General features: G+C 39.5%; 1 protein-coding gene across 1 annotated transcript in view; it reads left to right on the plus strand.

Moving 5' to 3' along the window:
- The first annotated feature begins 8653 nt into the window (after positions 1-8653).
- PPP2R3B (protein phosphatase 2 regulatory subunit B''beta) overlaps positions 8654-23551 on the plus strand; it is a 46533-nt gene continuing 31635 nt past the window's right edge. Inside the window, exons 1-2 of the mRNA XM_054272171.1 lie at positions 8654-8700; positions 10174-10536. Coding sequence (XP_054128146.1) covers positions 10189-10536 — 348 coding nt within the window. The 5' untranslated portion in view covers positions 8654-8700; positions 10174-10188. The remainder of the gene's footprint in view (positions 8701-10173; positions 10537-23551) is intronic.

Raw genomic sequence — 23551 nt, forward strand, 5'->3', positions numbered from 1 at the left:
AATACAAGCTAGTTTCATGTTACCATGGGGACTATTCCCAAAGGCCATATTAGCCTATGGCCACTAAGCCCCATGGGGGAACTTTCACAACCAAGGGATACCAACAGGCTCTTCTGGAGGGCAGTTCAGATCAGGAAACCAGCTCCAGCCCAGAGGAGTCTGCATCACCCAGATAAATTTAGCCCCTGTGAATACTCTTCATACATTCAAATTACATTCTTTAGCTGCAATTATTTTGCCCAGGATCATGTGGAACATTATGCAAGCTTTGTCTTCTTCCAGTGTGCACTTTTCTCATTTCCATAATAGTCCCACATTGGATCTATACCTTGGCAGTTGCTGACTGCTGTCACATTCACTTCTTTTTTCAGCTGGTAGTATTAAAGGTAAATGTTAATTACAGGGACTATTTCTCTAACCTTGTCTCTGGGACAGAATATTTAGTTGGGAACAGTATCGTTCATCACAGCTGCAGCCTATTTCATAAATGCTTCTCAAAAGCCAGACTCCTTGTCTGCTGCATATGCTGCCTCACTGAGGACTGGGGGAGCAAAGCAGCTCAGCCAGCCATTGCTGGTGCCCCTCCAGTGCTCCTTTCAGACCAAAGGACAAACACGGCTGTGACAGTGTGCAAAATACTCTGGCCCAGCGCTCAAGAGGCTTTTGTTCTTCGTCTGTGTGCTAACCCAGTGAGCCAGGAGAGGAGCAGAGGTTCCCATGTAAGCTGGCACAGCAGCGTAAGCCGCTGATACGCTCTGAATGCACGCCAGCTTGGGTAGCAATTTAATAAAGCAGCTGAAGCTAATGCCATTTTTTGGCACCACATAAAAGAGTTTGTTGTAGGGTCACATACATGCATATAAAGGGTCATGTACCAGCAAATTTTCAGGAAATAGTAGACATGCACATTATTAGACTGAATTGCTGTCTGGCTCCAATATCTAAAATATGTAGCCAATTCTTAACCCTATGTCTCAGCATTCTGATGCACTTAAATCAGAAAAACGTGTAGGGTTTCTGTGTCTTAAGTGAAGCTTATAGAGTAGGAGAAGAATACCAAGAAAGTAGCACCAGATTTTATACAAAAAATACTTGAAGAGCAATACTGCTGGAATTAATGCCACTACTGACACAATATTTTGATTAAAAAACACTTTTCAAAATCTGAGATTGCCTCTAAAACCTCGATTTTAAAGAAATTAATCTGGGGCTCTTTTTTTTATTAGGATTTTTGAACCAATAATTCTGTATTTCCAATACTTTCTTTGCAACTACAAGGACTCCTTTTAACATGCACATTTAATGGAAGATAACATTATTACATAATCATGGGACTCTGGAGCTTTATAAGAAAAACACTAAATCTTATTAAACTTGTGATAAAATTATTGGTGTTGGCAACCTTGCAGACATATGCCGAGAGCTGCACAGTGTTTTCCTCCTCTACCTACTGTAACTAAAAGGACTTTAATGAGAGCAAAAGAATGTGGCTCTGTCTGCCCAGAATCTTTTGGAATTTTCACTTTTCCCTAATGAAAATGAAAACAAATACTTTTCTTTTTTTTCCTGTAAGCTTTTATGGACATCTGAACTGACTTTCATAATGAAGAAGGATTAAGCAAACTCAGGAAAATTATAAATGTGGTTTGTATTAGTGTACTAATTAGCTCATAAATTTAGAAATAGTTAATCTTTTAGTTTTGCTGAATGAAAATAGCAGTCAAATCGCAGATCAGATCTTGTAAATGGAGTAATGCAGCAGTGAATTAAACCCCCCAGAGCATAGGTGTCTGATCTCATAGCATTATGAAAACTGGAAATCTTGCTACTGACTTTGAAGAGCACAAGGTGAATTTAGCCAAAGTTGTAAAATATTACTCAAGCCGCCAGATACTTAGCAAATAATAATAAAAACAATGTGATTTATTAGGTGTGTACTTCTCATTGTATTGTAATCCAACAACTAACTATATTAATTATTTTTAGTTCCGTGAGCTAATTAGAGCAGTGGTAGCTGGCAAAATTCTGTGGTCCATTGCAGTTTCTATTTATTGCAAGTATTTATGTACATGGATATTCAAAAGACCCTGCCCTATAAATATTCATGTTATTACAGAAACAGTTGTGGATACCAAGTAATAAAAATATACTTGTCCATTACATGATTTACATTTCTTTAGAACTGCCAAAGTAGAAAAATAGTAGAGGCACTGTTTTACACTGCCCAGTTGATAATCTGATGAAGACTGCTCTGATGAAACAAAGAAAAGTAGATTCTATCCCAAAACAAGTTTAGGTCTCAGCTCTTCAGACTGGGTCCTAGCCAGGGGATGGAGATGCAAGAGCCAAGCACCTGGGCATGGTAGCAGACAAGTAGCTGGCAGACATTACAGGCTGCTGGATACAAGAGCTCAGAGTCTTCTCTCCCCTTTAATGATTGCACCAGGACAAGGTTAGAAGAGAACTGGGCTCAGTAACACTCAACGTGGAGAATGAATGGACTCCCATTCTCACACCCCATAAACATCCTCACGCACACCTTGTTAAACACCACCCCAGAGACTGCATTTCAAGCAGTTTTCCATAAACTCCATGTGACCTGGATACAAAGCTAGATAAAACCATCGGATAAAATAGAGCACTAGAAGTATGTGAACCTGGGATTAGAAGATCAGGGTGACTTAACACAGAACCAACCTTCACATCTGGACTGCTGTAAACATCGTTCAGTCCAAGGTCCCTGTGGAAAAAAACAACACACCAACAGTAATTCAGTAAAATGTATAAGAACTGCTCATTGCTAGAGCCCTGCAGTGATATGCAGTAAGAATTAATCTAAAAACATGATGGCAAACAACTGCTGAATCAATTTTCTTCTTTGGCTTGTAGTGCACCTGCTCTTACAGTATCTACATTTTATACTCTTTTTTCTTTTTCTTGCAGAGATATAATATTCCTGCTTTAAACCAACTGCTCAGCTAAGGAGAGAGCCAGTGACAAGGCCTTATTCTAACTACATGGTGCATGTGACAAGAAGAAAACAAAATGTGTCTGCAAGTACAGAATGTTTAAATGCCTCTACTCATAACAAAAGCTGGCAGGTTACAAAATAATTTGTAATTATATCTCTTATTTGCTCTTAAGGAGTTGTGCACCAGCAAGCTACTAACCAGATCCTGTATTACTGCAATATTCTACCTCAAGGTGGTAGGAGACAGAGAAAATTCAAGCCTCCCATCTCAATATTAGGCTCTTTGGAGAGCATTGCTGGCTGCCAAACACGTGCACCAAGTCAGCATTGCTGACATATTTTTGCCTGCTTATGATGCTACTTCTGGAGGCCATATGACCTATAGCTCACCATTCCAGCTCTATTTTTGGTAAGCTGCTGCAAGACAGGATGGAGTGGTATAGTTAGCTGGTATGGGTACATAGTCCAATGGATTACCATTTACTACCATTTTCTTAATATCTATCTTCATTTTAAATGATGCAGCATAAGGCATGCATCTCTTCATTCCCCCGCAAATTAGTACCAGGACTAGCAATCTGAGTGACATGTTATGTCACTAAAGTCTAACATAAAGTATGTTAGACTTATCCTTTACTTAGTGGAAAGCAACATTTACACTCCTCTGAAGTGTCTCTGACTGCATACCATAAGCAGGTTTACAAGGAGCATCACCTTGGCAGCACAGCCTCCATGAACCCATCAGGCCAAACTTTTCAATAACAACAACTTAAATAAAAGTGACTAGCTTGTCAGAGGCATCCAGCACATCTGCTTCCAACTAAATTAGCACATCAGGAAATTAGGATATAGTTATTTTAGCGCTTATATATAGGTTAGAAATGGACTTCATATTTCAAAGTTGTGAAATATGTCAACAAAAGCATTATAAAAGCATTATAAAAACAAAAGCTTAATCAAAATGCAATATTGTCCTTAAAGCAGCATTCAAAAGAGGTACTGTAGTTTTCTTCCCCGAGTGACAGGCTATCATGGTTTAACCCCAGCCATCAACCAAATTGATGCTGCTCACTCATTCCCCCCCCCCCCCCCAGCAGGATCAAGGAGAGAATTGGAAAGGTAAAAGTGAGAAAACTCATGGGTTGAGATAAACTCAGTTTAAGAGGAAAGGCAAAAGCTGTGCACACAAGCAAAACAAAACAATGACATTAATTCACTGTTTCCATGGGCAGGCAGGTGTTCAGGCATCTCCAGGACAGCAGGGCTCCATCATACAGAACAGTGACTTGAAAAGACAAGAATCATCACTCCAAACATCCCTCTCTTCCTCCTTCTTCCCCTCTTTTTATATACTGATCATGGTGTCATATAGTCTGGAATAACCCTTTGGTCTGGTGGGGTTGGCTGTCCTGGCTCCCAATCTCCCGTGCATCCATAGTCTGCTCATCAGCAGGCAGTAGGAAAAGCAGAAAAGGCTTTGGCTCTGCACAAGCCCTGCTCAGCAATACCAAAATCATTTATCCCTGTTCAATACAAAACCAAAGCAAGCCCCATACCAGCTCCTGTGAAGAAAGTTAACCCCTCCCCAGATAAACCAGCACAAAGGCACATGAAAAGCTCCAGAATAAGGACTCAGAAAGATCCTACAGTGAACTGTATTTTGATCTCCAGCACATTTTCCACCTCAAACTGCCAGTCTGTTTAAGGATGATAACTCTGCTTTTGAGACCGGATGAGAGCACATCTGACACAGACCTGTGCAAGCAAGTAAATATAATACTCCAAAAACATTTATCCTATCTAACTTTAGACTCCTAAAATGTAGTTGTGTATGTTTCAAACACTAATTGAGATTCTTATTAAGTAGTGGGGAGGAACACTTTTAAGTCATGTTACAGCTGATCTAGGTTATATGTCTCGCTCTGGATAACATTTATCAGGCCTTAGAAATGTTGCTTTAGCACAGGGAGATTGGAGACATCTCTTTATTACCTGTATGTCTAAGTTGTACAGACCTAAGGTTATCAGAAAGAAGCCCAGCTGTCACTGCAAAATGCTGATTAGGAATGGAAATATTCCTTATGAACACCACTGCCCTGTGTCACTGTACACAGTGACAAATAAAGGCAAAGGAAGACTTTGATATTTAGCCAGGAACGTACATTGGCAGTGCTGCTAACATCACACCTGAGAGTCAATAGCAGTGAAGCAAGGTCAGAAAGGAGCTGTAGGCAACAGAGCAACAAGAGCTGGATGTGGCTCTTCAGTTTCTGCTCCGGGGTTAGTACCTCACACTCAGCATGGAGGGAGGTACTGTGCTACACAGCTACACCAGCACGGTGCACTAACTCCACTGCACTGGGCTGTCAGGCCCAAGCACTCCTGTTATTGATTGGCTCAAATTATATCAATGCACCACTCTCTTGCACTTATTAAACAAGTGCTTTACCTAAAGCATAGTCTGTGTCTTTTACAGCAATGCTAAGTGTGACTCCATCACTAAACTTTCAGTTGGATACTGTATCCTTGGTACTTTAATAAGTAATAATTATTCAATGGATTTTAAAGGAGACCATCTTTAAACCAGATGGATACATTTCATAAAAATGGCAAGACACTAGAACAGATTTTTGTTTTCCATACATTGAAAGCCATGTAAAAAAGGTTCAGCTTCTGTACTCACTATGTCAAGCAAGAACAAGGAAATAGTCAAAAAGGATTTCAAGTTTCAATTCTCAGTGGAAGATCTGAATAAAGAGGTTCAGTTTAGGTATTTCTCCACTTTTGGCCAAGTTTGAGCCCCTGTCTCTCTACAAAAACACACCCCTACCAGTAGATACACTGCTGAGTGGGCCTGATTCAAATAGATACAAGTTCAAAACATCTGTCTCAATTGCCACTACTGGTACCACCTGATGAGGATGCCCAAAGTGTTTTCTGCTTAACAGAAGGCACATGGAATTGATTCCTCTCTCACACCAATGTTATCCATGACACAGTCTAATGAAGTCAGAGTTAGAATTGCTTTGAATCTACACTAGCATGCATGACAGAACACTATGACTGTGTGCATCTCTCAGAGGGGCGTTTTTTTCATTTCTTTTTTTCTTATTTCTAATGTTCCTCTGGGAGATCTCATTGCCAGTTTCAACAAAGGGCATCATCTCTTTGCAGATGATATCCAACTCTACAACTCTGTCAAGTCAGTCTCTGATCCCCTTCTTCCCACCTGTCTTCAACATGTCAATCAACAGATGGCTACACCATCACTAAGGAATGCTTCAAAGGCATTCAAAATGCTTTAAAAGTCCTCTTTGTTCCATGTCTCTTGCTCTGCTATCAGTCTTCTTAATTCAGCCCTTCAGTTCTCCGCCAAAAATCTTGCTGCTATCCATAACACAGGGTTTTAAATTTCTTTTCTCTACTTAAAAGCTACTTCCATATTATATACAGATTTATCCACACTTTGACATCTGCTTCCACTGTGTTATGTTGAATGTTCTACCCCAGTTTAAAAAATGCCATTTTGTCCACTGTGGCTTTGCAAAATCATATTTTCTAACTTCACCAACCAATGGGCAGGAAACAGAATACTACCCCACTTCAAAAAGTGGAGACTCCCTCAAGAACTTTCAATGTCTTCTTACATGCAGAATCTCATTTTAAGACTTGTGAAAATATATTTCAGTGTTTACAGCTGGAAGCTAAAGCCTTCTCATATACTCAAAAGAATAATACTGGGTTTTGCCAGATGACTGTTTTTATCAAAATATCATTCTGGAATTACCTAAATGTAATTGTGTTGGACTGTACCAGATTTCTCTCACAGCATCTTGGCTTTTGCTTCTTCTAAGCCCTTTCTTATCTCTGTGTCCTCTCTACAAGCTTCCAAAAATGAGAAAGCAAGCCCGTTGCCTCACTTACCCTATTTTACTCTTGCCTACATTTTCAAGCCCTCCCTCCAAACCACTGTATCATCTTCAGTACAGCCCCATTTCCAGACCATTAAGGTTCCAACAATTTGTAATATTAACCTGTCATAAATCTGGAGTGTCTCTGTTGGTAAAGGAATTGGCAGAATGTAAAATGGATTAACAAAAGTGAAGCAGAGCCACATGAGGAAAAATCAGTGCAGTGGAAGTAGGGAATCTGATGTAAAAATACCAATGTGTCGCTGATGTAAAAAATACCAAAGAAAAAAAACTATATGGGCCAATGGTCAACCACCTAAACCCCACTGATATATGCACCCATGGAGCCTCAAAGGGGTGGCAGCCCTGAAAGCTGACAAGCACAAAATCCCAGTGTATGTTTTCCAGTACAAAAAAGGGGCTGCAAACAGACTAGCACACATCGTTCTCTTAGTAAGGGGATTATCCTTCTATTTGTTACTGCCTCCACCTCCTCTTTCATCCTATCATTTGCAATCCCATAACACTAGTGATAACCATAGCCATTGTGTAGAAAGAGCATTTAGTGTTCTCCTTTTAACAGCATTTAGCAGATGGAACCAGCTCACTTTGACAGAACCACAGAATGGGTAAATTGTGTGGAAGGGATTACAGTGGGTCATCTGATCCAACCTCTCTGCTGAGGCAGGCTCATCCTAGAGCACATGGCACAGAAGTGCATCCAGAGAGTGTTCTTGTACATCTTCCACGAGGGGGACTCTACAACCTCTCTGGGCAATCTGGGCAATCTGTTCCAGTGTGTGGTCACCTGCACAGTAAAGACATTCTTGCTCATATTTTCAGGTGGAGCTTCCTGTGCATCAGTTACTGGCGCTTGCCTCATGTCCTAGTGGTTGGCACCACCAAGAAGTGTCTGGACCTACCCTCTCCAGATATTTATACACATTAATAAGGTCCCCTCCTAGTCATTTCTTCTCAAGGCTGAACAGGCCCAGCTCCCTCTGCCTTTCCTCTTAACAGAGATGCTCCTGTCACCTTACTCTCTTTGTCACCCTCTGCTGGACCCTCTCCAGGAGTCTCTTGGGCCGGGGAGCCCACAACTGGACGCTCCAGATGGGACTTCACCAGGGCTGAGTAGAGTGGCAGGACCACCTCCCTCGACCTGCTGGCAATGCTCCTCCTTGTGCATCCCTGGACAGCAGCGGCCTTGTCCCCAAGGACACACTGCTGGCTCAGGGACAGCTCGCTGTCCACCAGGACATCCAGGTCCTTCTCGGCAGTGCTGCTCCCCCGCAGGTCAGCCCCAGCCTGTGCTGGTGCCAGGGTTGTTCCTTCCCAGGTGCAGGGAGGAATTTGCTTTTGTTGAATTCCGGACAGTTCTTCCCTGACCCTCTCTTCAAGCCGTCGAGAGCTTTCCGAAGGGCTGCACAGCCCTCTGGGGTATCGGCCACTCCTCCCGGCTTAGCGCCATCAGCAAACTTGCTGAGGAAATACTCTGCCCCTTCATCCCTTTGCCAGCTCCTCGCAGACAACCAGTGAGGAGCAGCCCGTCAGAGGCCGAGACCTTGTCAGAGCTCTAAGTTGAGCTCATACGGCGGCGGTGGCGGTGGCTCGGTCACGGCAGAGCAGAGCAGGGCACCGCCGGCCCGGCGGCCCCGTCTGGCCCGTCGCCATGGCGACCAGCGGCCGCGTCCCGCGGGGCGGAAGGGCCGCGCTCTCGCGAGATGGCGGCGGGCGGGCCGGGCCGGGCCGGAAGGAGGCGCGCGTTTGAAGGCGGCGGCGGCGGGAAGGGGCCGTGGCGGAGGCGGAACGGGGCCGGTGAGCGTGGCTGGCTGGGGCTGTGGAGTCACGGCGCTCCTGAGCTGCTGCTGCGGGCTCAGTGCGGGGCCCGGCCGAGCGGAGCGAGCTGTGGCCGCAGCGCCGGCTCCCCGCGCCGGGGCGGTGCCGGGCTAGCCCCTGCCCAGGACCGTTCCTTCCCTGGCGGGTGGCGCTTGAGGGTGCCTCAGCGCAGCCGCCGGCGCCGTGACGGAGTTGAGCTTAAAAAGTAGGGAGACGAGTTTTCTTCACTTTTAGAAACAGAATAACTGAACTGCGTAGTTATCGAGGTTCGGAAAGTTTAGGCGGTGCACTTTTAAAAGGCTTCTCGTTCTGCCGTGGGACGAGGATGAGCTTTAGGTTTTAGTAGAATGTTCGCTTGCCAGGTGTTATTCGGTTCCAAACTGAAGTGCTTGTTTTAAGGCTTGTTCAGCCAAGTATTTGTATATAGAATCATTTACGTTTGAAGAGACGTCTAAGATCATCAATCATGTATCTTTTATTATGTGATTTTGTATATAGATTAAATTTTGTGAAGGGCTTTAGAAAAAAAGGACAGACGGAGGAAGTATAGTTTTTTATTTGAACTGTACCAAATCATGAAGTAATTGGATGCTGAAAATTTTTATAGTAAATTTTGTTCTGTTCTCAGTGTTTCATTCCAATCCTCTGTCTCTCTAACACACACAAAAAAAACCAAAAAACAAACAAAAAAAAAAACCACAAAAAAACCCCCTGAAAAACTAAAAAACACCAAAAACCTGGGGTTTTTTTAGGTGAGTAACTGAACCTGAAATCATACTTTCGCAGTTCTTGAGTTACATTGGATTTTATATTGGTTTTGAAAAGCTGCAAAAGTGAATGTCAAATAAGAGGTTTTAAAATATCAAATGGCAAGGCTTTGGGAATCCCTCACATGGGGGGATGCAAGATGTGGAATCCATATCACAACCTCAGAATGAAAATTGAGCCTTCAGTCTTAGTTCTAAATCTCTTGACTGAAAGACTTGCTTATTAAATCTTATTTGTTTTACCACCAGGGTTTAGCATAAACTGCTTAGATATTTACGTCTTAGTATGTTCAATTATAAGTATTTTCAAGTCTTGGTTTCCATAATACATGTGTTTTTAACACATATTCTTAGAGGATATTTGTAATATTTGTTAGCTATCTTTTTGAAAAAGTCCAGGCACAATTTCTTGTTCTCCAGTCTCCACCATTTACACAGTATGCTTTTAAAATAAGTTATCCATTATTTAAAAGAAATTATTGGAATTGACTCTGACTGATTTATGGCTTACACTTATAAAATGTTGTTGAAGTCACATGTTAAAATATAATTCTCAGCTTCTGTTGGTATCTTGAGGGAATCAATATTAACACTTTGTTAAATAATGCCTGTGAAACACTGAAAGGTGAATGGAATATTTATATGATTGTCAAATATTTACTTTGAATTTGAACCAACAAAACAGGGAAACTGGCAGAAAATGTCACCTGGAAAAGTTCTTCAACCTGCAGTGGAAATGAAGGTGGATGAACTCTTTCTGTGCTGGTTGAGTCAGCCTGCCACTCAGCTAATACTAAAGGACTGCTTGAGAAGAATCAAGAATAAGGAGAAAACAGAGTTTGGTAACACAGATTCAGGAAACAGTAGAAATAAGAACTTCGCCAGTAAAAATTCCAATTCCAAGCAGTGCATATTAGGAGATACCAGATTGCCTTTGTTGTCTTTGAGTCCTCCTCAGCTTTCTACTGCTCTTCCATTGGCAACTCCAGCTAGCTCAAGGCACATTTCTAATGTTAGAGCAACACATCGATCCTCAGGGACCAAAGAAGTAAGTTTGCTTCTTTTCAGATTTATTTGTTTAAATGGAACTGACTTTTGTGTTTGTGGTATTGGCAAATTATGTAAGTAAATAGTTTCCCCAGAGGAGCTATCAGGAGTGAAGTGAAGCAGCTGCACTGAACCTAAAATACCAATGTTTGTGTATTATTAGTGGATAGGTGGCCTGAGCTTCCATAAGACTATCTTGGGTCCTTGCCATCTAATTGTGGATAAATTTAAGTCCTTGTGTTTGTGTTCCTTTTATAACTTACTGCCTTGACTGCAAATATTCCTTTGTCTAATGATACCAGGCACTGTTGTTAGTACAAGACTCAAATTTGGCTTCACTGGATCTGCATATTAACAAAGTAATTGTTTTGGTACTGCATGGTACACTCAGCACTTCCTTCCTAATGAGCTCTTTATTTGTAACAGACAATGCCCTCTATGCAAGGATGGCAACCCTGCCCCCAACCTGAAACCTTCTTTTTAAAATTGCAATTCAGTTCAAAATCTAGTTTCTAGCTCTTTTCATGAAGAAAAACCAAACTGGATAGAAAATTTTGTCATGACTGACAAAATTAAGTGTTGCTTATGTATTATCAACAACCCTAGAATCATAGAATTACAGAATGGTTTGGACTACAAGGGACCTTCAAGACCCTCTGGTTCCAGCTACCCTGCCATGGACAGGGACATCTTCCATTAGATCACATTGCACAAAGCCCCATCCAGCCAGGCTTTGAGCACTCCCAGGATGGAAGATGCACAGCTTCTCTGGACAGCCTGTTTCAGTAAAGAATTTCAATAATTTCTTCATAATATTTGATCTAAACCTACCCTGGGTTTAGTTTAGATTCAAGCCCTTTTAGTTATGTTTAGTTTAAAACCCTTTCCCCTTGTCCTGTCACAACATGCCCCTGTAAGTACTGGAAGGCTGCTCTAAGTTCTCCCCAGAGCCTTCTCTTCTCCACATGGAGCAACCTCAACTCTCTCAGCCTCTCTTCTTTGGCAAGGTACTGCAGCCCTGTGATCATCTTTGTGACCTTCCTCTGGACTTGCTCCAACAGATCTACATCCTTCTTTTGCTGAGCACCCCAGAGGTGGGCACAGCACTCCAGCTGGGCTCTCACCAGAGCAGAGCAGAGGGGCAGAATCACCCACCTTGCCCTGCTGGCTGGCTGATTTTGATGCAGCCCAGGATGTTTGGCTTTCTGAGCTGCAAGTGCACATTGCTGGGTCATGCTGAGCTTTTCATCCAGCAACATCCCCAAGTCCTCCACCCCAGGGCTCCTCTCAGTCTGTTCCCCCCCCAGTCTGTTTTTGGCTTGGGAGTTCCTTGTCCCAGATGCAGGGCCTTCCACTTGACCTTGCTGAACTTCATGACATTCATAAAGACTTCAAAGAGTTTTTATGCTGTTTGTGCTATAGGACTATAAATTCATACATTTTAATAGTACTGGAAAATTTTAAGAGGTTGTAATTCCCAATATCTCTATATACTTTGGTATCTAACTTATTGCAGTATCCAAACCTGGTATCTCAGGGAAGCCTGCTCAGTTGGGTAAGGGTAGAGAGGATAAAGCTGGGATGTTTAAGAAGATCAGTTATTTATTGTTTGTTGTTGATATGCATTGAGTGTATAGACTTACCCTTTAACCCACAGGAGAAACAGCATGACACTTTTGCACTTAAACGTTTAATCTGAAGTGACCTCTTGGTTTCATAAATACTAATTTTCAAATCTAGTCTGACAACTTCTTAGCTCCAAAACACCACATGTCCAGTCCAGTGTTTGTCTAGATTGACTTTACAATAATAGGGACTTGTGTTTATGTACAATCACCAGCCAGACAGCAGGGCATGATGATTGATTTACTTTTTTGTTGTTGTTCACACTATTATATTTCCTGTTCTAGTGAAATGCAGAAAGTCAGTCAACAGATGCTCAGTTTATTCTCGTATCAGGTAAAAGCAGGCAAAGCAAAAGACAAAATTTTCTGTTAAAACTCACTGTTATTTACTATACTTGATCACTAACTTGTGTATTGCAATTTCTCTTCATGTGTCTTGGTTGATTGCTTGAAGTAAATCCCATAAAGAAGCACTAGAAGAGATTAATGAAGAGTAACATCCTTGACTTAATTGGAATTGTTTGTATAGTGCTGAGAGAGAACTTAGAGGAGTTAGGTTGTTCCTTGCTTGAGTAGGTTGGGGAGGGGGAATTTCCAAGCAATGAGAAATTTATTTATAGCTTTACTATTCAGTTGAACTGAATCTTCATCCAAAAGTTTCTTAATCTCTAAGTGTAAATTGCATTTTCAGCTGGAATTAGCTCTTAAATACCACCAAGAATTGCATGTTCTGCCATGACGGTGTATTTTCTCTTAGAAAGCACAATGTACCCCAATTTCTTCCACAAACTACCTCACACAGTGTCAAAACTAATGCATCTGCTGTTGTGCATTTTACTATTTTACATTGTTTCTCAGATGAAGCCACAATGCTTCTACCTACCTCAGATGAGTTTTAAGTAAGTTTGAGGCCCTCATCTTCTTTCTGTAAGTGGAAGAAAATGTTTCAGATGCTGGACCTACAGTACAAGCTAATACAGATTAAAATTCTAAATATCAGTACTAGAAAATTATAAAAGTTAATGTGCTTAGCTCTGTGTGCATGTGGGTGATGTTAGGAAAAGGCTTTTACATCCGGTCATAAAGAGCTGGGGAATTACTTCTTTTTGGACTATGTAAGTCAACTTAAGCATCTTACTAAACTTTTTCTCATTGTGCACTGGAAGCCTCATAAGGCAGCATAGAAGCAGTTAACCTACTTTGGCATGATACATTTTCAGTATCACTGAGCCTAAATCGCTGCATTTGATTATGGGTAAGGCTGCTGTATGCCTTTTTCCTGTTTCTTAAAATGTTCCTGCAATTTTTTGAAGGATAATACAAACAATAAAGCTGATAACAGAAAACCACTATCTTTAAGTAATTACCAGGAAGTAAATATGATTTTGTAGGAAAACAACATTTTCATCCTACAGGTTTCTGTACTTGTTAGCAAAACATGTTTTTCTGAACGGAAGCATTCTTAATTAGAATCTAATTAGATGTGTAATCTTTTTATACTTTAAACAGTAGCATATGAGCAAAATGAGTTGGTGTGCTGATGGCAACCATTAAACAGCATTAAATGTACTGTAGCTGTCAGCTATTGTATTCAAGGAGACCTTTGCTTTTTTTCCAGAGATTAGCTTATAATTGAAGCCTGTGGGTTATATTTCTATCCAAAATACAGAAATTGCCATATATTTTGCTGAAACACTAATGTCATGCCAGAGGATAATTTGCTGTCTTTCAAGATAGTTGGAGCCCTCCCCTGATTAGCAAGTCAAAGTACTTATTCCAATAATGAAAGAACCTACATGGTCTTTATAGAATTTTTTCATCTGGACTGGTCACTTAAAAACATGTTAGAAGTAAACTGTTGACTTAATCCAAATGCACATTTCAAAACCTGTTTGGAGATCTACCATGAAAATTCATCTTTCAGTGTGTTTTAATGCAAATGAAAACAAAACAGTGTTTGTTTATGGATTTTTTTTTTTCCTTTATGGGAAAAAAAATGACACTTTCCTTTATTCTTTACTTTGCTTCGCTTGTATGGTGCCATTCACAGTGAGGTGGATATGTGACTGTCCCCTTTGTGTAAACATGTTAATTGCAGAGTTCTGGTGCTTTGTTATGTGATGTGTAGTGCTTGCTAGCACTTGGTATTCTGCAAGTAGGCCTGTGATTTCTATGTACTATATGCTTCAAATAACAAAAAAGTAGAGACAAAAACATTTCAGCATTCAAGTCTCAAATACTTTCTGAGTGTATTGTTGAAGAAATTCTAGGGCTGTAACTTTGAAGCTAGAAGGATGCTGTAGATTTCTTCTAACCCTTATCATAACTGTAGATAGATTTAACAGTGTTTCTGGGACTCTAGGTTATCCTAAACACATGGGGCATACACAATTGTACACTGTGCATCCCACTGTCAAAAATCCCAGTCCTCAAGGTCTAAAAGGTGCCATGGGCAAGATGTTTAATCCTGACCAGCTGGTGTGCAAGGCATCTGGGGAAATTATTCACAGAATTCCCTATGGGCATTTTGTGGGATGGTGGTGTAGAGAGAATGTGATATAATCAGAAGTACTTCAAAGTTATTTTCCATTTCTCTGCAGGGTCAACCTTTGATATAAAGGTACTTCTTGAAATGGTTTCTTTGTTTCCTTTTTCTGATAAGCGTACTGTTCCTGCTTGTTATCCTGTGGCAATTAAAGCTCATTTTCCTCCTAATTCTGTAACTTGTAAATGTTTTTACTTCTTTAATATATGGCTGCTTAGCTTCAACATGAGCAACATTCTTGCCAAATTTTTGTGATGAGTTGCTTGATTTAAACGTAGTGATACTGCTGTGATCCATTTTAGTTTAAAGGGAGGCTGGAATGAAACCTTTTAACATGGGCAGAAGTCTGAATAACACTTAACAGTTGCTTTTTGAAACAAATGAATTCTGAGAGCTCCAGGTAGAGAGTAGCTGGGCTGATACCATCATTTTACAGAGTGTGTCTGCATCTGAATTGCTGCCTCGTTCATGGCAGAACTGTGAACTCCAGAGCCTGGGCTGTGCTAGCATTGCTTTGCACACCAGGTTGTGCTGTGTGGTCCAGCACAGACACTCCCTAACTCTGTATCAGGCAAAGATAGTGTTAGTAGTGCCCTGTCCTATCACTAAGTGGGGAGGATGCTGGACTTGGCTTTCAACTCAAGCCCATGACTTAAAGGGAGACTGTAAATAACCTGCTATCAAACTGATGTACTTTCACAGTGATAACTGGGCACTATGAGAGATGTCAGCATTAGTGTGATCTCAGTAAAGCTCCTTCTATGGTGCCAACAAAGGAAGGGCAGCCGAAAGTTCATATTAAAGTCTGGAAGAGTGCAGTTATAGGTGCTCCTATAAAATCATTATTAGCTTTGAGTGGGGTGATGTAATAGTAGTCAACATAAGCAGCACTGGTAGTATGTTGTGTTATTCATCTTAAGCTTTGCTGTACTGAATAGCTTGGAATAGAAGAGCCATTTTCCTGATTAAAGAACTAACTATTCTTTTTATTCATAATTGAGAAACTGAAAGTTACTCACTGTTGCAGGGTTATGATAACGCTCCTTATTCTAACTGTATCTTGTTACCCTGGCATGTAAATGTTACTCTTACTGGCAGTTATATTGATTTTGTTTACACTTTGTGCTTTATTTAAAAAATGATGAACTTTTGTCCTCTTTCAAAATGGCAGTTGCACTTGTGTCCTACTGGAAACTCATATTTTTATATGCTGCATCTAGTCTAAGAGTTTTTGGCATTTCTAGTACTGAGAAATGGAAATCAGAATTTTTTGGCTTTCTTCAGGTGAGTTTGAAGCTCACCTGAATCCTGACCCAGGACAATTAAAATTAATTCAGTTTTGAATTATGACATTTATTAATGACAGTCACACCTTTGTGAGTAACTGGCACTTAAAAGCAAACAAAAAAAAGTTCAAAGCTATATCATCATAGCTTTCAGGTCATCACTTTCAGTAGCTTCTCTGTTCAGTCTTTTAAAACAAGTAAACTTAATTATAGCTTTATATCAGTCATTTAAACAGTCCTTTTTTTAAATGGATGTTCAGTCTGTGAGGAAATTAGGTATTGATGTAGATAGCTTTTTTTTTTAAAAATCCAGTAATGCTTGAGAACCTGTTTTTGAGAATTTCTTCATATGTCTTACATTTACTCTGTCAGCAAGAAATAAACTTGAGGCCAAAAGTATGTATGGGCTTACTTCAGCATAAAATCATAAATGCGGCTCATCCAGTCAACGAGTTTGTCCACTGTTGTTTCCTAGTCAGTGGGTGCTCAGGACTTTTCAGCAAGCCATGTTATGAGAAAAATCTTCAAAATGCCAGTGGTAAAATCAGATGCCCAAGTCTTGGCAAATTAAGAGGTTTTGCACTCACAATTTTCTTACAGTTGCCTTGCTTTCATTGTATTTAAGTCACTGCATTGATTCAATAAGATACTAATTAAGCATAGTCATTGTTTTTCACAGTCAGCAACAAATGGTTACTAAATTTAGTGTTTTAAGTGTGCCATAATATGTAAATAACTCCTTTGTTATTTACATATAACATGTAAATGTTATAGTGTTGTGGGGTGCTGTTAGTGTGTCTTCCAGTTAACCACATGATACCAGTGTCTGGTAGATAAGAATAATTTGTATTCTGCAAACAACAGATAAAACTTAAAATGAGTCCATGGAAACCTACAGTGACCAAGATGTGTTTTTAAAAGCATGTTCCAATATTTAATGTTAGATGTGCCCCTTTTGCATAGCAATCATGTGGAAAATAGCTAGAAACTGTAGAGCCACCCATGTACTGCTTCTTGACCACAGGTGCTTGCAGGAATGATGAGCTCTTGGGATATGTGTCCCATTAACCTTGTGCATGCTGTTTAGTTTCATTTCATATGGAATTAGCCTTGGGTATTTGTTCTGTGCAGATCCTGCTAGAAACTTTGGCTGATTTCAGGTTGAGTGGGATGAGCTGGAAGTCTAAAAGGAAAATGTACATGGGGAATCTACATGGGGAAACGTAGGGGGGAAATACTGAGTGGGTGCTGAAGAAATCATTGCCAAATACTTGCAAGATGTGTTCAGTGTGAATTAGGTTCAGTTTGACTTTCTTGACAAAAGAAGCCTTGTAGAACTTATCAAATTACTTGATTAGGTGTTTTTTTGATTCAGCAGAACCAGGAGAACAGTTTCTAATAAGTTTTATTCCTTTAGAATCTAGATTTGTATTGATAAACAATAAACAGTCTTCTAAATTTTGTAAACATTTCTAGTAGATATGATGAATACTGATGTATTGTAAATAATAATCTTTGTGGCATACTTTACCAAAAGATAAAGCAAACTATTTGAAATTATGCAATATTGAAACAATGAGCTAAATTATTCTTCTACCTGCAAAATCTTTGTGAATAGTCATTTACAGCAAATACTGTAACAGGAGGCTTTCCTGTTGTAGTATCAGATTTTTAAACAAAAGATGACTAATTTTCTTCTCTTACTTGCTTTTTAACATACTAAAAACACCACATAAAATTTTGACTCCTTGCTTATTTATCAAGTGACAAAATTAAGCCTAATATTTTAGAACAATTTTTCTAGACTGCTTGAAAAAAATATGTAAAATTTACATAACAACTTACCGTAATGGAGATTGGAGTAAAGTCAGGAGTATTGCTCCTGTTCTGGCAATGTATTTGGGGTGTTCTGCCTCTGTAAGATGTATAATTTCTTGTGTCTTTTTTCTTCATGTGTAATGATTGCCCTGTTAGTTATTCTGGAAGCTAAAATTCACATGGTTGCCAGTGACCACCTTCTTTGCTCTGCCTTCTTTGCTTTGTCCTTTGGCACTGTACCCCGTTTGCAATTTGTGGACAGTTTTGCATTCAGTTCTGTAGAAATCAATATAGTTTCTGTTGCCTCCGTTTCTGCTATCAGCAATGATTTCAGAGTGATACAACAACACAATAGTATTAGATGAAGTCTTCATAAAAGTTCTATCAGAAGTCCTGATTTTGGTTGGTAAATTAGCCATTTGTGATTTTACTGACAGACATGTAGGACAAAGTCTGTGTCTTAAGCTTCCTGATTTTTTGGTTTTGTGTTAAGATTTTCAGGGAGGGAGATCCCAAGTGAAATCATAAGCAAGAAACTGTTCTGCTGTTGTCACTGACTCAAGATTATTGTCTTGTGATTTCAGAGACTAAATTACATGATGCTGGATTTAAAGTAGTAGTTGTATTTTCATGCATTAATCATTCTACTCTGGGAAAAGATGCTTTTGAAAGGATTAATTGAACATTGAGTTAGTGTCCAAAAGATGGAAGTACTGAACAGGTTATACAGTGTTTAACTAAATTGCTGGACAGTTATAAAATGTCATTCATGTTCTTAATACCAGACTTCTAAATTACTGTCAACTTCTAAATTAAGGTGACACAATGTAAATAATAATAATAACAATCTAGAAATTACTAAATATCCAAAATGGCCAGTGTGACTTTGAAAAGTTCCATAATGCATATCATTAGACTTGGTTGTAAAAGCTGCTGTCTCTTGTAGGAAAATTTCTGGCATTCTGAATCAGCCTGAACTGATTGTTCATTTTAATCTAAGTCTGCTATTCAGAGTCTTATGTTGGTAAAATTACAAGTGCATATATTGTGGACTGTAGCTTCATCTGTGGATAGCCTCTGTAGCATCACAGTTGATTGAAAATGTAAAAGCACAGCATCTTATTAGAGGAAATATGACTAATTGGTGCAATCCATAGTAGATTTTTTGTTTATAGCTTTCTCTTTAATTCTCACCTCATCAGCATCAATTTGGATGGTCTTGGTTTTCATGATCTGATGAATAGGGTCATGTGAAGATCATGAATAGTAAATAGGCTCCATCTGCAAAACTATTCCAACAAGCTTTTTCCCTTAAAAGTCAGTTTATGCTGTACACAAATGAATAAAATGTGAAGTGACTTTTCTTAAGACGGCAGAGAACGTGAGAATTATTCTAAAGGGTTGTAAACCATTCCTTTGTTGTCAGGCATTGGTTTTATAACTTATTGATGCTTGCTCAAGTTAGTCTGTCAGATGCAGATGACAAACTGAAAAAGGCCTTGCTATGTCTTTGGAGTCCAGGCTGTGTAATCATAGCAAGGTGACATGTATCTTATCTTAGTTGTAAGCTGTTAATGGCCCTTAGCAGCTGGTGTTCACACACAGCTTTCTTTTGGTAATGTGCAGAAAATCTGATCAGCCCTTCCTTCCTGGCCTACTAACATGACCACACATCTGGCATCTAACTGCTGTCTTTTTACTTACTCACTGTCTTGTCTCCTAAGAATTCTGGATTCTCTTAACTACTGTGGAAAGAACTGCCAGGCATTGTTCTGTCTAATCCAAGACTACTGGAAAATTTAAATAATCATTCAAGAAGGCATTTACATGCAAGACTTCCCATTCCAGTGGGGAGGCATTGCATCCTACAAAAAAAAAAACTTATGTATCTAGGCCCAGATGCACATGAACTCCCTCCCAAGGCCAAAGGATCAGTTTCTTCTTGGGAAGGTAGATTTCTGAACTGCACAGTGTCAACATCTAGCAGTTCATCAGTACGTCATACTCACTCCAGGAACACTGTCCATGACTTTTAAAGCAATCAGTTTCCATAACTGGTTGTTGAATATGAGCCTAATAACTTGATTCCTTCTGCTGTGTACACGTTGTACGTGTTAGCTCCCTTGGGTTTTGGGAGTGTACTGCTGCAAAGGGATGACTCCCATCCAAAGGAGAGTTAGGGATGGATAGTAGTACTTTGTTATTCTGTTCAAGTGCATTGTCCTCTTGTTCTCTTTTCATGCACAGCAGTTACCAGTTGCAAGTTGCTAGCAAAAAGTTAGTTTCAGGATCTTTCAGTATAGCAAAGGCAAAGTATGGACTATCTGGCTTAGAAATAATTCTTGATAACATTAAATAATGGTGGTAGTCTAGACTAGACAATGGTGCTTGAGTGGAGAAAAAAAAAAAGAACTCAGCATTTTAGGGTTGTTTGGTTTGGGTTTTCTTGTTTTCTTAGTCTAGGAAAGAATTGCTTCTTTTGTTTGCCTTCTAGTATATTTATGTAATTTCTTCTATGTATTTTTTTGCCTCACAGTAGCTGTGTTTTAGCAAGCATCCTTAGCTGATTGACTTCTTGTCTATTTTCCTGATGTATTTGTTTTTACTAGTGCCTTCTTTCTCTTTAAACCTCTGAATATATCTTAAATACTACATTAGTCATGCCATATTTTTTTATGTATTGGAAAGGTGCCACCTTGCCTTGCTTCTCTTAACTGCTGTGTTCTGCCCCTCACTATTAAGTTACTTTTGTAAAGGGTTGCATTAGTTGCATTACAGCCCTTTACATTGGCTGATTTGGAGGTACAACAATTTTCTTTCCACAGTTACCCAGAAGCCACTCTTAGTTTCTGCACCATCACAGGCTGAGGAATGCTATTGGTTTCCATGCTGTTGCCATTGGGATTGCCTATTCAGCCTTATTTAAATTTCCTCCAAAAGCCAAACAGGTTTTCTGTCATCTTGGTTCATGTTTTATTTGGTTTAACACTAGACTCCAGCAAGTAAAGTTTTTATACGGCTGAAAATTATTTTCTTGGGGTCTTCCTGTAATGCTTTTTCCAGATTTGAAGTCACTTCCACTTAAGAGATTAAGACTTTAATATACTGCTGGTATATGCTTCTGACAATAAATTCTGGTTTGCTAGGCAAATACTTAAGGGGTTTTTAAAGCTGTCTTCAAGGTTGTATTTCCTCTACAATACCCAGAATATTGTGTTACTTTTGCTGTATTACTCTTGTGTATTTTCACATCTTTGTTAAAGTGATGACTCTTTGGCCACAGTCCTTGAGTCCAGTCATTCATAGTGTGTATCTTTAGCTTTGGAAGGAAGCTCTGAGCATGCATCTTCCCCCTGTTTGTTTATCTAGCTAATAATAGGCTGCCAGGATACTTGTACAGCTTCATGGCTGGCACCCAGACCTTCACCCAGTAAAGGATTTTGCCTTAGCTTTCACTGGAGAGAATTCAGATTTAGAATAAAAGTAACACTGAAACACTTCCAGTTCAGTCAGGATGAAAGCTGACTTTCCCCTGTGATTAATTCATGGCTGAAAAGGCTAAAACAGATCTTAGGGGACTCATGACTACATTCCTTTATAAATGCTCAGTCTCCTTAAATGTGGCAATGCAAACCCCTTTTCCATTTAGATGGTGAAAATGATGTGATTAGTATCCATTTGCAATCTCTGGAACAACAAATTGCAACCTGTGAACAGCAAATACCCAGGTGTATAAATGACCACTATGTTGGAAACCATAGTGCTAAAACATATGAGACTAACAATGGGGATTGACTTGGAGCAGTGAAGTAATATTATGAGAAAGCAATGCAGAATATTCAAAATACTGAACCTGGTTTGCTTGCTAAGTTATGATGGGTTCTGAGTTCTGTTTGAATAAAGGAGGGAAATACACACCTCCTTCAAAAATGGAGCTCAGAACATTTCTTTGTTACTGAGGCTCCTTCAGCAGGTTCAGGAGCTCCAGGCCTTTTAGGTTTCAGACTGGCATTTCACTCTTTTAGGTTAGCTCTCAGTGTGACAATCCATCACCTTAATGACATAACACAGCCACATCAAATGAGACTGTGCATGCAGCAGCCAATGGGAATGCATCACCTGGTTGAAAGGGATGAAAATAGCAATTTGGGTGAGAAGATGCCTTTCCCTACCTCAAATAAGGGCTGTTCTGCCTAACTGAAACACAATCTGCCTTGCAATACAACCTTCCTGACCTTCCACATTTTGGTCTGGAATGGTTATCTGTTGCCAGAATAGGATTCCTCTCCTACTCTAACACCTCAGTGCTTCATCTCAAGTTCCAGGCACGCTGCTGTTGTGTACTCCATGCCCAGTTTTCTGTTGACTTCCCTGTGGCCAAGATTTATCCCAGGTTAGTTGATTTAGTCTTCCTAAAAGACAGTGAGTGACAGCCAGATTTGCTCAATGCAGTTGGATAGTCTGGTCATGCCAACCACACCATGTCTGACTCTTGCCTTGTCAATTCCTTTCTTGTTCTCCCGCTTCCGAAAGAAATAAATATCTTCATAACGAGCTGCAGTAGAGAAGTGGGAGGCAGGGACTGGACTGGATACTAAATTAAAACCAAGAAAGCAGGTGTTTTGTCATTATTTACTTTCTAACAGTGTGTGATAAACTAAAAAAAAAAATCCAGTTAAGACAAATCATGTTTCACTAGCACTTTTTCATAGTTTTCTTAATTGAGCAGGGATATTTATTGTGGAGTTTTAATACAGTGTTACAAATAGAATGGCTATGAATAGATAAATATGGCTAAAGATTATATGGGAGTATAATAGTGCCATCCAGTAAAAGAAATCTCTGACACAGTGGTGAAAGAGTTGTTTTGGGCTGTGTACATTTTGTGTAATCAGGAAAATGTCCTTATTTTAAAGTAGGAGGGATGAAAACTGCGTAGGTTTGGCAAGGTCTTTGGTTTTATGCTGTTTGTAACTAAACTTGTGCATGACAATTATGTTGATAATAAATAGCCAACATCTCTATCTTTAGAGAATTTGGAGGTGCTAACAATGTTCACAGCCTGGAATAGTAAGAGTTACTGTACTCATAATTGTAATGGTGATATTTGAAAAAAAAAATCCATCAAAATAGCTAATGATTGCTATGATAAAGGTATATCCATTTAAAATGTGAAAACTCCACTAGTTATAAGTTACTGTACCTAAAACTGCAAAGGAGAAGGAACTGAAGGTCACTTGAATTTTCACAAAGCTTATCAGATTTCTGTTTCCATGAAGAATGTTGATGTGTACTAAAACTTGGCCTCACCACCCCCATAAAAAGTATTTGAGATTTCAATACATTGAAAATAGAGTGGTAGCAGAGTCTAATGCTAGTGAAATGTGACAAGTATGCAATCTAGTATGTGGATGTTAATGTTTATGAAACTATTTAATAAAAAAGTACCCTGTCAATTTTTTTCAAATTTTGTGACATCATTTATATTTCTAATGTAAGCTTTTGGTAAAACATTATTTAAAGCAGTGTTTCAGTGTGGTAACATTAACTTCATTTCTGCTATGGTTTTCCGTCTTAACGTTTAAATTCTTAGATTCTTGAAATGCAGTAAGTTAGATGTGGATTAATGTAAAAAAAACTATTTATTGGTTATGTGAGCCATTCTGAAAGCCTGTCTGAAACTCTTTGTCATTGCCTTCACTGTCCCAGTGTAATAGGGTTCCTACTAAAGAACAAAATAGT

The sequence above is a fragment of the Melozone crissalis genome, unplaced genomic scaffold (assembly GCF_028551555.1).
Source record: "Melozone crissalis strain CALT ecotype California unplaced genomic scaffold, PUWL_Pcris_2 ptg000013l_1, whole genome shotgun sequence".
In the NCBI taxonomy this organism is placed as follows: domain Eukaryota; kingdom Metazoa; phylum Chordata; class Aves; order Passeriformes; family Passerellidae; genus Melozone; species Melozone crissalis.